The following is a 13,367-nucleotide window of genomic DNA, read 5'->3' on the forward strand; positions in this document are numbered from 1 at the left end:
CATTTATTTTTCGGAAATTTTTATCACATTTAAGTTTCGCTAAAATTTCAAGGAATTTCGTCATTGAAAATTGGGAATTTTGGGGAAAAGTCGATGAGAACTGTAAAATTTAGTTCAATTATTCTCGGAAAATTAATAGAAAACCACAAAGTTTCAATAAACATATTCTTGAATTTTCAATTATTGGAGAATTCATATAAATTGAAACATTCTCATCTTCATGCTTCTTAAAATTTCTCAATTTTATTGGATTTTCAGTGAAATCTGAAATTTTATTATTTTTTCCCCCTTAAATTGCATTCAGTGGCACTGCCTTGAAAATTACGAGTCTATGAAATTTCATTTTTTTCTAACCGTGTAATAATGAATAAATAAAGTAATGAATGAATAAAAATGATGGTCAATTTGCAACTATATAGACGATTTTTGGTCATTCTTACCTGTGTTGGACACAACTTCCCTACGCCGGTGTCATTTTGCATACCAAGTTCGGTCAGGGTCAGAAAACGGTCGGAAATCGGTCATTTACGACCGATCTGAGCAAAAGGGAAAATTACGCTATTCCACATCTCTAGTCACATCATGCTTATGGCCAATAGACCTTTTCATTCTGGAAATCTAGGGGAAATATTTATTTCGTTCATTCAACGAAAAAATCTCCGAAAAAACCATGGAAAATTCTGATAAATATTGAACTTTACAATTAATGATATACACTTGAGCGCTCAAAAACCATGATTTATATGTAAATTCGATAAAGTGTCCGCAAATCCTAGGGGGAATTGACATGGGAAAAAAGTGACTCTCAGAATGAAAAGGTCTATTGTCTTTTTTTTCTGACCATATGGTCAGATTCTCGACGCGATAATTACCGGTCATGGCGGTGGTCATAGACGGTCATTTTTGTCACTCACATCTCTAGATGTCACATCCATGTTGACAGACAAATATGTGAATATCTCGGAAACTAGACTCGCCAAATAATCGACCGTTGAAAACGTATGAAAAACGTCGATGTGTGGATATGAAAAACCAATGTTTTCGATTAATCGACAAACATCGCTCATCTCTAAGTGCGACAATAATGAGAGTTTACTGTACCGTATCATTTATTACCGAAATATGTAACTGATTCATACATTCCTTTATTTTTTGAATCGAATCTCTGTTCTATCGAGAATTATTCACCGAGTTTGTTTACTTTCCCCCACTTATTCGTGAGGCGTTCGCCGAGCGACGCGATGGATACAGGGGGGTGTTAGGTTTAGGTGTAATTTTACATTCGCATTCCAGGGCGCTCGTCTGTGCACCAACGTTTCAACGTTAGCAGTTATTTTACGGCGAAAGGAGAATAGAAATTTAACATTAGATAGTTACATTTATCTACCCTTCAGTGGCAAATTAACGTTCAATTTGTCGAAGATAAGGGGTAGGGAATAGAACCTGGAAGAACCAAACATTGCGCGGAGTTGGCAGCCACCTCGTGGTGCCGCTTAGTGTTCTGTGCCGGTCCGATTATTGAATCACAGTCTACAGTCAGTCAGTGTCAGTCAGTGTTTGCGCGCAGCGGACAAAGAAAGTGGAAGAGAACCATCATCGCTCCCGAAATTTCTTCGGCTTCCTCCATGCATTATTTGTCTACTGCCCCAGTGGATTTTTTTAAAGAGAAAAGTGCACACTATTTCGGTGGAAATTAGAGGAACATTTGGGGTGAAGCTAGAAGCGACAACCTGTGGATTGAAGTTTTGCGGGCAGAAGAAATCTAAGAACAAAGGGAAAAATGGCCGCAATGGATCCACTGGTGATTTGTCCCTACGACCCTGCCCACGAAATCCTCAAGAGCAGACTGCAATTTCATCTGGTCAGGTGTGCAAAGAATCACGAATTCCAGGACAAAGAAGTGTGCCCCTACAATGCAGTTCACATCATCGACAAAATTCATTTCCAAGTAAGTAATGAGATGTGTCTCTGCGTGAAGGGAAAAAAATCGCATGGAAAATGACGGTACAATTCAGTAGCGAAGCGGTTCTCAAACAAGTCTTTCTTGTGCCAAGAAAATAGTTTTTCGAAAATTATCAAAAAAGGATTTTTTTGTGCCAAACATGCAGAGAGTGCGTCGGAATGAAAAAATTTTGTCGCACAAATAGATTTAGTAGTTAAAAAAAAATTGTATTCTCTGTACACGCAAGAAATGCCATTTCTAGCACTACGCCTTCGTTGCTCGATATTCCCATACGTATTTTGCTCCCGAAAAATCTTTGTGTTATGCGAAACAAGGGAGTACAAACAAGTAGTTTTTCGTTTGGGCTGTCTAATAATCACAGACAACAAATGAATCCTTAAATGAAACAATAATAATGATATAATCTTGTAACTTAGGGATAAAATATTTGTTGATAATTTTTTTTCCTCTGTATGAGATATTTTCATCCTGAAAAGGCACCGTCTGATGTGAATTATGCGCCTTGAGGGGCTAGTCACTTAGGAAATCACTGGACGACTCGACTGGAAATCAAGGAATAAATCACCAGAAATCAATGGAAATCACTGGAAATCAAGTGATTTCCATTTTCGGTAGTGATTTTTAAAGATTTCTAGAAATCATCGGAAATGAATAGAAATCATAAAGAAATCAGGTGATTTCCGAAATCATTAGAAATCATCGATATGTGTAAAATCGAAATTGATTTTGCAGTTTCAACTCTACAATTTTTGTCAAGGTATCGGTGTGTTCGAAATCAACCAACCCCGAAATGTGACAGATGAAGTTTTTAACATCCTTACGTATTGGAATGTCATGTAGAAAACTGCCATTATCGACAGATGCCCCACTCTCGTCCCGAAATCATGATTTCTTCAGTGATTTTTTGAAATCAAGAAATCATTGGAATCTACTAGAAATCATAAGAAATCAAAAGAAATCAGGATTTATAATGCTGATTGAGAAATCACAGAAATCAATAGGAAATCAAAGGAATTCATCTGATTCTGGAAATCACTGAGTCACTCGAGTGAGGAGTGACCAGCCCCTCGATGCGCCTCTTGAGCCACATATTTCGTTGCTGTCGAAAGCAGAACAATTATTCATGTTTGAGACTTTCAAATTCGAACCACAGGAATTCTTATTTGGCAATTTTCAACTAGCGATTTTGTTGACCCACACAAGATTTGTTTAACAACAAGTTTGTTTTTCTCTCGGTGCAGCTTGTGTAAAAATCGAGATATCAACTTGAAATTTGTACAGAAACTATGTATATCCGCTCATACGCAGTATTCGAAACATTGAAATCTTGATAGCACCCATGCAGGTGGCAGTAACCAACTGAAATTTTTGTTGCTAGTTAGTGTTGTGAACCTATAAACTTTTGGAATATTTCAGACCATTCGGAAGCCCGCCGTCAACGTATTGATGGCGAAAAAAATTAATGTTCGCCGTCGCCTGGCTATTTTGTTACTCTTGATTTAAAATCAAGGTGATTTGAAATCACCTGATTTCAATACACTTATTCATGTTTGAAACTTTCAAATTCAAACCAAACAAATTTTTTTTTGGCAATTTTCAACTAGCGATTTGTTAGCCCCACAAGACTTGTTTGACAACGTGTTTATTTTTCTCTCAGTGTCCTTCACACTCGTGAAAATTATCGTCTGACATGTGTAGAATAATATTTTATTGACAGTGATGTTACGTTCAACGAGTGGCTGAACTATGTCTTTTTCGTTTACAAGTAAACAACAAGACTTGCGTTTACTTTTCGTTTACGAGTAAACGAAAATGCACTTTTCGACACGAGGTGAACGTAGCAGCAGTGTCAAATTAGTATATTTCGTATTTTTAGCTCGTGGAATTATATCACTCGCCTTCGGCTCGTGATATAAACCTCCCATTCGCCAAAAAACACTTTTTTGCACTCATTACGAAATCTACTATTTCACGAGTTACGAACAATATTTTTCGTCACAATGTGGCGGAAATTGGACTTTTAGGCACGCGGAGCGTGCCGAAAAGTTCACTTTTCGTCACAGCGTGATGAAAAGTATAATTTCGTCATTAGGCCGAAAAAAAATTTTCTGGCGAATATGAGTTGGCAGTTCGAGCCGAAGGCGAGGGCTGCAATCGTTGGAGCTAGAAAAGTTTTTTTTAGGCCGTATGACGAACAATATTTTCATATTATATTCAAATTATATTTTCCACAGAAGAGATATTTTGTCGTGTTGAATCAATTTAGGTGTAGACGATAACAAAAGTTTCCACCAATGAATGATCATTTCCGTTGTGGTAATTGTTTTTATAAGAAATTTATATATCTTCCGGGTAAATATACTAGTTCGACAGAGAATTAGATGAGGCTTTGGTTTTGTTAAGTAAGCGTTATTGAGTAGCGTATATATTTTTTGGTAAACAGTTATAATTTTCATAGAATTAATGGTAATTTTAAGAGAAAACTACATTCAGGTTGTTTTATGTGGACATTACATTTTGGTGATTGCTCGCTGTATTTGCAGGATCACTTGGTCACTTGTCCAGATTACAGGGAGGTCCAGTCATTTCGTTTCAAAACTGACGACAAAGAACTGCATGGCATCGTATCCATGGACGAGGTCGCTCAGGCTCACTCGAGACCTGTTATTGGAGAGGAGGATTGGGATAATGTGAGTACCGACTAATACAACTGTTGGTTTATTGGAAGCCAGGTGAATAAATAAAAGACACTTTTGTTAGAGCAATTAGACTTGGTTTTTATTAGGACGTGTTCTCGTATCGAGAGCAGTCTCAGAACTGAATAAAGAATATCGAAGTCACAAAGACCATAGCCTTTTTATTATGGTTTCTTTTTCACCAGGCTTTATCATATGTTTATATTATTTAGTAAACATTTGACTGGAGTTTCGTCGTAAGACCCCACAGGCGGGTCTCTCCAGGAAGAGGGATCTCATAGTATAATAAACCCAAGTTATATCGTTCAATAATATGATCGAATTGTTTTTACTCTTTTCAATAACAACATACTGAAAGACTTTATTTTAAGGATGTCCAAATACTTCATTCAAATGAGCAACTTTTTTTCAAGCAAGATTTCAGTTTTGCCGAAAATCTTGTCTTCCTTATACTTTTTGGGATTTTTCATTGTTGAATACATTTTCTCGGGAATTTCTTTAATGAATATTCTGAACGATATTTTATTCATTTTCACACTTGACTCTCGTAGGTACAACCTCTAATGATCATACGGCAACACTGCAACCTCGTAAATTCGGTCTGAGTTGCCAGACATCAGGCTCGTGTGGATTCAAACCACCCAATATGGTCATCGTCCCAATAAAGAAGCTTTTAATTTGATTGTTTGCAATTATCTGTCCGGAAACTTGTGTTTTTTAATGTCGCAAACAAGGATCGCCATCAGTCTTCCGATTTTTTAATATTAAAAAATTTTCGGACTTACATTGATTAAGGTTTAAAATATACTACTCGAAATTTAAAAATAGTCAAATAATTGATAATCTAAATTTCCGATCGATGGTAAATTAAATATTTTATAGTATGGAACTGTAAATTTTTTATTAAGTAATAATACTAAATCTCTGCTAAAGGATTTTCGATTATCCAAATAATCGTCAATCTTCCTAACTAAATTACTGACTAATAAGTAATTCGGAATTAGAATCTTTAAATTGATGATTACTTCAATAGTTAAAATTTAAGAGTGATATTAACCAATTGAAGCCTTAATAATTTAACGATAATTATAATTTGTGGATAAGGCTATCCCTGGTGCCAAAAAAACTAGTTTCTCTATATAATAAAAATCCAAATCGATTTTACGTGATTAAAATTTGCTACTCGAAATTAAGACTCCAAAATTAAGGGTCACGAGGGGTATATGAGGGTCACGAGGGTCAGATTAAGGGTCACAACGGTCAGAATAAGGATCATAGGGGTCATATGGGGATCATATGGAGGGTGGCGATCGGGACTAGCAGGGGGCTTAGCCCTCCTAGTAACGAATAAAGTCTTATACGGTTACGTATACGAGAAAACGCTGTAAGATGATGAACTATTGGACCGAGAGCCTGGTCACTTAGGAAGTCACTAGACCACTCGATTGGAAATCAAGGCAGAAATAATTGGAAATCAAGGGATTTATATTTCCGGTAGTGACTTCAGGAAATAATCAGAAATGAGGAGAAATCATAAAAAAATCAGGTGATTTCAGAAATGATTCGAAATCATCGATAAAAGTGAAACCCAATTTTTTTATTCGAGCTCACTCATACGATCGCGCCTGACCCTCATGACCTTCTTATGCAAATGTCATTTGATTCTTACTATCACATCCATGAGGCCCTTCTAAACTCTTTGGTTCCCCGAGTCTTACCTGTATGCGATTATCGACAGATGCCCCACTTTAGCTCCGAAATCATGACTTTTTGAGTGATTTCTTGAAATCGAGAAATCATGAGAGTTTACTAGAAATAATAAAAATCACGACAAATGAAGAGAAATCATTATTTCCCAATTCTTATTGAGAAATCACAGAAATCATCCAGGAAATCACAGGAAATCATTTCATTCTGGAAATTACCGAGTCACCCCATTGAGTGACCAGCCCTTCGTATTGGATTGAAGATGGGAGTATACATCAGCTCTTATGGACGCAATGTGTTAATTTCATTTTTTTAACTCCTCACGTACGGGCTCCATACGATGTATGGAGGCACGAACTTGTCCTATCGGCCGGGGTCCATACATCGTATGGACCCTTTCCGTCAACAGTAAAAAATTATTTTCTCTAATTCTAAGACACATATTGACATTTGGAAAAAAAATTTGGAAAGTCAATAAAATTGTTTGTGCAGTGAGTTCATTGATTTTTTTTCTCAATGTATTTTTTATATTTTTTTTTATATCAACAAAAGTCGTGGATGAAAATACTATTTTGCTCCGATTTAATCATATTCAATCATCTCGTTTGTCGAGAAAATTTTACAGAAATTTTTTAGAATTTTTGCTGAAAATACTTTGATGACCTTCCTATCGAATGGCACAAGTTAAATTTCAATTCATTGAATAATGTATTTGTTATAAATAAATTCAGCGAATTTGGAGATCTCGGTGAAAAATTGTCCTGGAGGATAAATCGGTGTGACTTGAATGCGGAAAAAACAATTCTCAGGGCGCTTATTTCAAATTTCAATTCATCCAATGCATTTTATTTCAAGTTTTCTCGATCACCTGTTTTCGAGTTATTGCTGATTAAACAATGGAATTGGCGCGTCGTCGTAAGCCTCTCGCCCGTTGGGACAAGACGCATTCTAGGGACCCCGTACGTGAGGGGTTAAATTCTTTTCTCGAAAAAATGTTCGGAAACTAAGGTTGATATTGTGCCTAAAAAATACTCTTGGTCGATTCTATAAACTCTGACGAGGATTTCTTCCAGAAAAAATTATTCGAACTACTTGGACATCTTTAAGGTATATCCCAAGACCCCAATCGACCCCAAAAGTTAGTCCCTTTGGATTTCTGAAAAAAAAATCTAAATGACTTAATTTATTGCATTCTCATAAGTCATTGAGTGAAGCGAGCGACCGGCACTATTTTTTTATGAATTAAAATTTTTGGTGACTGTCAAAAATTGTGATGCTTTATAGATACTGTTATAAAGTTTAATTTAACTCTGACAAGTAAAAACTCGAGATGATCTTTAATTTCAATTTTTAAGCCCCCTAACCCTCTGAAGAGAAAATCCTATCAAACTCGCGGTGTGAGCGGAGTGCAGGCACGGGCAATCGTGATTAGGCTTTGCGTGTGGTAGTGAGCGTTTAGCGTTCTTCAGAGGATTAAGGAATTTATGGCGTTGTCTCGAGACAAAAAAAAAATCAAGATATTGATAATTTTTTGTAAATACGTTCTTCTATGTATTAAGAAATCAAGTGCAAAATCTCAGCCTAGGAGAAGGACAACAACGGAAATAATTTCTAAAGTTGCTATTTATGCATGTAGTTGAATGGGGCATCGATAATTTCAGCAGTGTTCTCATGTTGCCGATAGATCGATAACGTAGGGAAAACGCTGAAATTATCGATGCCCCATTTAACCTCATGCATAAATTGCAACTTTATAAATTATTTCCGTTGTTGTCTTTCTCCTAGACTATCTGAGATTTTGCACGTGATTTCTTAATACATAAAAGAACGTATTTACAAAAAATTATCAATATCTGGACTTTTTTTTCTCAAGACAACGCCATAAATTCCTTAAATCTTTAAAACATCCGTAAATCAGATGCACATGAATAAAATGAAACATTCGAAGCATCGATGTTGAAACATCTCATCATATTTATGAAAATTAGATTGAAAATATTCTACTTCTATACTTACAGGATGTTTACCATCAGACGTATGATCCGATCAAGAACTCAGAGGGGAAACCCCTTGTGAGAAGTTTGATTGGAGCTTCTAAAGCCAAGCGACGTGAGTTCAGGATGAGAGAGCGAATGAGAATGGCTCAATTTGTTGATGAGAAACCCACACCAGAGTCATCGGAAGTGAAGCCTGATGCAAAGGTAAATAGACAAAGAAAATAACTATATTGATAGAAAATAAAAATCTCGAACACATCTCATTTCCACAAAGACATTCAGTAGCGAAGCGGTAAAACGGTTTAAAGATATTCAAGTGTCTTTTACAGTTTGGTACAAACCACACTATAGATTCAACCATTTTCAGTCATCGAACTTGTCAAGTAAATTGCGGAAGACAAATTTGAAAAATGTCATGAATATTCAGCATTTATCAAATGACAATTTGCGGAGAATTATTATTTTAAATAATTAAAATTTATTAAACTTTTTAATTAATTAAAATTTTTTAAACGTTCGGAAAACTTATTTTCTTAGGCATGAAATCAATTTCTGGTAAAATTCTGAATATGAATCAATTTGTTACGATTCCGAACTAATGATTTTTATGGTGGAAAATTGCTTGTTTATAAATTATTTTTTAAAAAATGCTCGCAATTTTGAGAAATTGCAATTTTTTAATTCTTTCCTTAAACCTCCAAAAGTAAATTTTCTATTTTGTTCAGATTTTTAAAATGTTTTCTAACCGTTCGATATCGAGATTCAAATTCAGACCTGCAATGTTTAAATAAGAAAATCATTGTAAAATGTCCGCAAATTAAGGGCCTAATGGGGTTCAAATGAAAGCTCTGATGTGCGACTACAAAAGTAGAAAAGCATTGCAGTGGAGAAAAAATAGCCAAACTAGGGTAAACAGGTCAATTTCTGGACAGGGGTTAGTTTCTGGGCGATTTCAACTTGCATAGAATATTCCATCAATAGAATGAAAATTGTACTGATTATTTCACCTTTCAATAATATTACTCGTGTATAAACATGTGATCAATTATTGTTTCCATTGATCGACATTTAGGGGTTTCGGCTACATTCAACTATTTCTTAATTTAATAATTCTTTGTTTTGTTATTTTCACTTCAAATCATTTTTTTCTGCTAATTAAAACGTTGTTAAAGGTATGGAAGCCACCATATCCCCATTTAGGTAATTTTTTTATTTTAGATCCAACTACTATGAAACTCGAATTTCCCTTAACCGTCCACTTGGATATCCTTAAGTTAACTTCGCTCTCAGCTCCAAATCTCCAAATCTGAGGGAGCTAGCAAAATTTTTATAATTTCTTTTTTCGTAGCTCTTAATTCGCTCTATAAAAAAGATTTGTTTGGTGAGGAACTAGGTTTAGGGTGAATCCCGGAAAAAATGGAGGTAGATGCTGGAAAATTAATTGTTGAGACGGATTATAAAAATCGCCGTTTATTGTGGGATCGAACCACGTTGTTAAATAAATTCTTTGTACACTCTGTGGTATTAAATTTCACTGTTGAGTGTCTCAAAATCACTGCTAATTGTCTGCAATTTTAATAACGTTGAATCACTGATAATAATCGAAATTTAACTGATAACTGTGGTAATGTACTGAAGGAAATGCTACAATTAAATACCCGTGCGATCTTCTCAATAGCTAGATTTCAACTACTTTTCGGGGGTTTCGCGATTCCCTGACCACTCAACCGAAGGTTCCCGATGGTGCTCGAGGATTGTCGGTAGGACCGACCATTTAACTGATAGATATATAGTTACGTTTCAAATAGAATTTAACAAAAATTTTGCTATCTGCCTTAGATTCCGAGATACTCATTGATAGTTGACCAATAGTCAAAATCGACTTAAACCGTTTTACCACTACTGAAATAACTTGTTCAATAATTCACCCAACAATGAAAGAAAAAATCTGCAGAAACCTAGTGATTCGTACCAATTTCAAACTCCTCATGTTTTTTTTTCAAGAAATCGAACGAGCCTCTTCGTCCACCAAAGACGACAAACATTGAAGAAGAGGGAAAATCAAAGCAAGTACCACTACGTGCACCCAAAAATCTGACAACTCCTTCAGGTGAGGAAAATCAAAAGGGGAGTGCTCACGTGGATACAAACTTGAAGTTTATTCCCGAGGAGGGCCCCAAGCCTGATGTTCCAGGAGGGAGAAAGGATTCCAAGAGTTGCGAGAAACTCCAAATACCAAAGAGAAAGCCAAATTTGAACTCTCCGATTGCTACGAAGCCCAGCTTGGAGTCTGAGATGTCTAAACTGAACATTAAAAATGATTCTGGAGCTTTGACGAGTGGCAAATCCCAAGATCCTCAGATGAAGAATACAACTGCTAATGCCGAGCAACAGAGGAAGATTGGACGTTGTGCTGCCATTTTCAAGTAAACCTCAATCGACAGTGGATGATGGAGGGACAGGAGAGGAGGTCTATTTCATAGGAGGGGAGGATGATAGATACGAGGATGAGAACTCGTATTATGACGACTTGGATTAAAGTTTACTTTATATTTCTCAGACATTTCATAATTTAAGTTTATCAATTTAGGTGATATTCGCAGTTGGTGGTTTTGAACAAACAAAGAAAGGGAACTGAATTTTTCACATAATAAATATTCATGAGTAGGAGAAATCGTTTGAATGGAGTTAATCAATTAGTGAAGGTGCTCTTTATACACGAGTGTAAAAGGAGCTGCACAGATTCCACATTTTTCCGTAAATTATGGAAAGAAGAGGAAAACGAAACTCATCTCATCTTATGGATATTTTAATGCTAATTTTAATTTTCTTTTGAGAAATCTTTCTAGCACGTCTAGTTTTCGAGAAAAAAAATGTTGAAAAATGAACAATTTGAAAAATCTGTAAAAAAATGAATTTCGACGTATTTTTTTCCAGAAAAAACTATGAATTAATGAAAATGCGATTTGTTTAGTGGATTCGATTTCATCCCAATTGGTTGAGTCAAAACGAGTGAAAAAAATCCAGAAAAAGTCCCAATTTCATGATTTTTCTCGTAAAATCGAATGATCGGAAGTTGGTTGCACACACTTTGATGCACGCCAATTTCAAATTTATCTATACCCGTGTGTTAAGTTCGACTTCATTTAACATGAAATTTGAAAATGCCTTTCCTGCAAGGTAATCGATTAATTGCTCTTATGAGAAGTCATCCTCAATTGTGTAGAGGTTTAGTTGTTGAAATAAAGTTGGAAAATAAAGAGATTAATGCACAAGGTTAACACTCTCGTGTAGATCGATTTGAGAATGGCAACCTACTTCCGATCATTTAATTTTACTAGAAAAATTATGAAATTTGGACTTTTTCGAGATTTTTTTCACTCACTTCTACTCAACCAATTCAAATGAACCCAAATGCACTAAACCAATTGTATTTTCATAGTAATTCATTGTATTTTTTCTTGGAAAAACTACATTCAAATTTATTTTTTAATACATTTTTAATGCCCCTTTAAAACCACTTTTCAACACTTCAACATTTGTTTTTCACGAAAACTAGACGTGCTAGATTGTTCAAAAGAAATTTGAAATCAGCATCAAAATATCTATAACATGGGATCAGTCTCGTTTTTGAGGTCGACGACATCCGAATTTTGGTGAACCGTGTAATTTCACACTAAAGACTACAACAAAATTTTCCCACATTTCAAAATAATTTATTCTACTCATTAATAATATTTATTAAAAAAATTAATTTCACTGTCGACTTTTCTTGTTTTTCATAAACAATCGTGGACACCTCTCAAGTTTCTCATCCTTGGTGCTAAGAGGAGAGGGTTCTCTTGTCTTTTATGTTACAACAAAAACGTAATTAAATTCCTTTTTTTTTTAAATCATTGAACTGGTTTAGGACTTTAATTTTGTTCAAAATTGATAAGAGCTGGAAATTAATCCAGAAGAATATTTTTGCCAGAACAAAAAGACCTCATGCACATTATATGTCGTATTTCGAAAAGGAAAAGAGTTCAATTTCCATGAATTAACAATTTTTTCTTAAATGAGTTCGTTAATTCTTTCGATCACTAGACATGCGCTTATTATACACTCTTGTGATCATTTTTCAATTACCACAAAACTGCGTTGTCATTAGTTGGAATGACGGATCAGAAACGAAATCTAAGAAAATATTGAGTAGCAAGAATTTCATCTGAAAATATTAACAATTTTTTTCACAGATGAAATTCTTGAAAATCGTGTGCCTTGCTCCAACAGTTATACTTTATTATACTTATGTCATTGCTGTGAGTATTCCAAAGACCAATGCAAGATTCAAGAGAGAGCACCATTGGATCTGTAAACCAAAATTAGTTTTATTTTCAGAAGGAAATTAATCAACCTTGAAGTGACGACACTATCCAATAAAGATTTAAACTGTCGCTATATTTTCTGTATTCATTACATTTTCGGTTTCATTCATTTTGTATTGAAGAACAAGTATTCTTCCTAATTGTCATACATTGTTATTGATAAAAGAAATAAATTCATATTCTACTGAATTGGGTAATTATTGCATCTCTTGGAGAGAACAGAAATATTTGTGATTTCCATTTTTTAGTAGATGGAAAAAAGGGTTCAAACAAAACAAGAAATCGTCAAATTTTAATTTTTCTTTTTTTCAATTTTTTACAATTTTCCATACGTATGTGTGTACGTATGAAACAAAGTTTTTCTTTAATTATTCGCTAATGACTGGATGGAATTGAATCTTTTTTTTTCATTATTGTTGAACCCTATCAATTGCCATTAATTAAAAATTGATTCATCAATTAGTTTTTTCAATTTTCGATTTTTTTTAAATCGGTTGTCCCACGATAACTAAAAAAATGTTCTAAATTGATTGAATGATGGCTTAAAAAATTCGTTGGATGTCCTGTTGACCGAGTTCGAAGATAAAGGTGATAGCAATAATAGTTATTTTGATTTATTTGAAAACTTGCAAAAATT

General features: G+C 34.8%; 1 protein-coding gene across 1 annotated transcript; it reads left to right on the forward strand.

Moving 5' to 3' along the window:
• The first annotated feature begins 1,287 nt into the window (after positions 1–1,287).
• Positions 1,288–12,919, forward strand: LOC107038457 (gametocyte-specific factor 1 homolog). Its single transcript, XM_015257553.1, has 4 exons — positions 1,288–1,948; positions 4,507–4,653; positions 8,385–8,567; positions 10,368–12,919. The coding sequence occupies exons 1-4, from the start codon at positions 1,781–1,783 to the stop codon at positions 10,791–10,793; spliced, it is 924 nt and encodes a 307-aa protein (XP_015113039.1). The 5' UTR covers positions 1,288–1,780; the 3' UTR covers positions 10,794–12,919.
• The last annotated feature ends 448 nt before the right edge of the window (positions 12,920–13,367 follow it).

This window comes from Diachasma alloeum, unplaced genomic scaffold (genome assembly GCF_001412515.2).
Source record: "Diachasma alloeum isolate Michigan unplaced genomic scaffold, Dall2.0 Dall_scaffold_00284, whole genome shotgun sequence".
Taxonomy (NCBI): Eukaryota; Metazoa; Arthropoda; class Insecta; order Hymenoptera; family Braconidae; genus Diachasma; species Diachasma alloeum.

Coding starts and splice junctions, on each gene's coding strand:
- LOC107038457 (XM_015257553.1), top strand. CDS start 1,781: ATGGCCGCAATGGATCCACTGGTGATTTGTCCCTACGACCCTGCCCAC. Junction 1,949..4,506: donor TCGACAAAATTCATTTCCAA/GTAAGTAATGAG, acceptor CTGTATTTGCAG/GATCACTTGGTCACTTGTCC. Junction 4,654..8,384: donor GAGAGGAGGATTGGGATAAT/GTGAGTACCGAC, acceptor CTATACTTACAG/GATGTTTACCATCAGACGTA.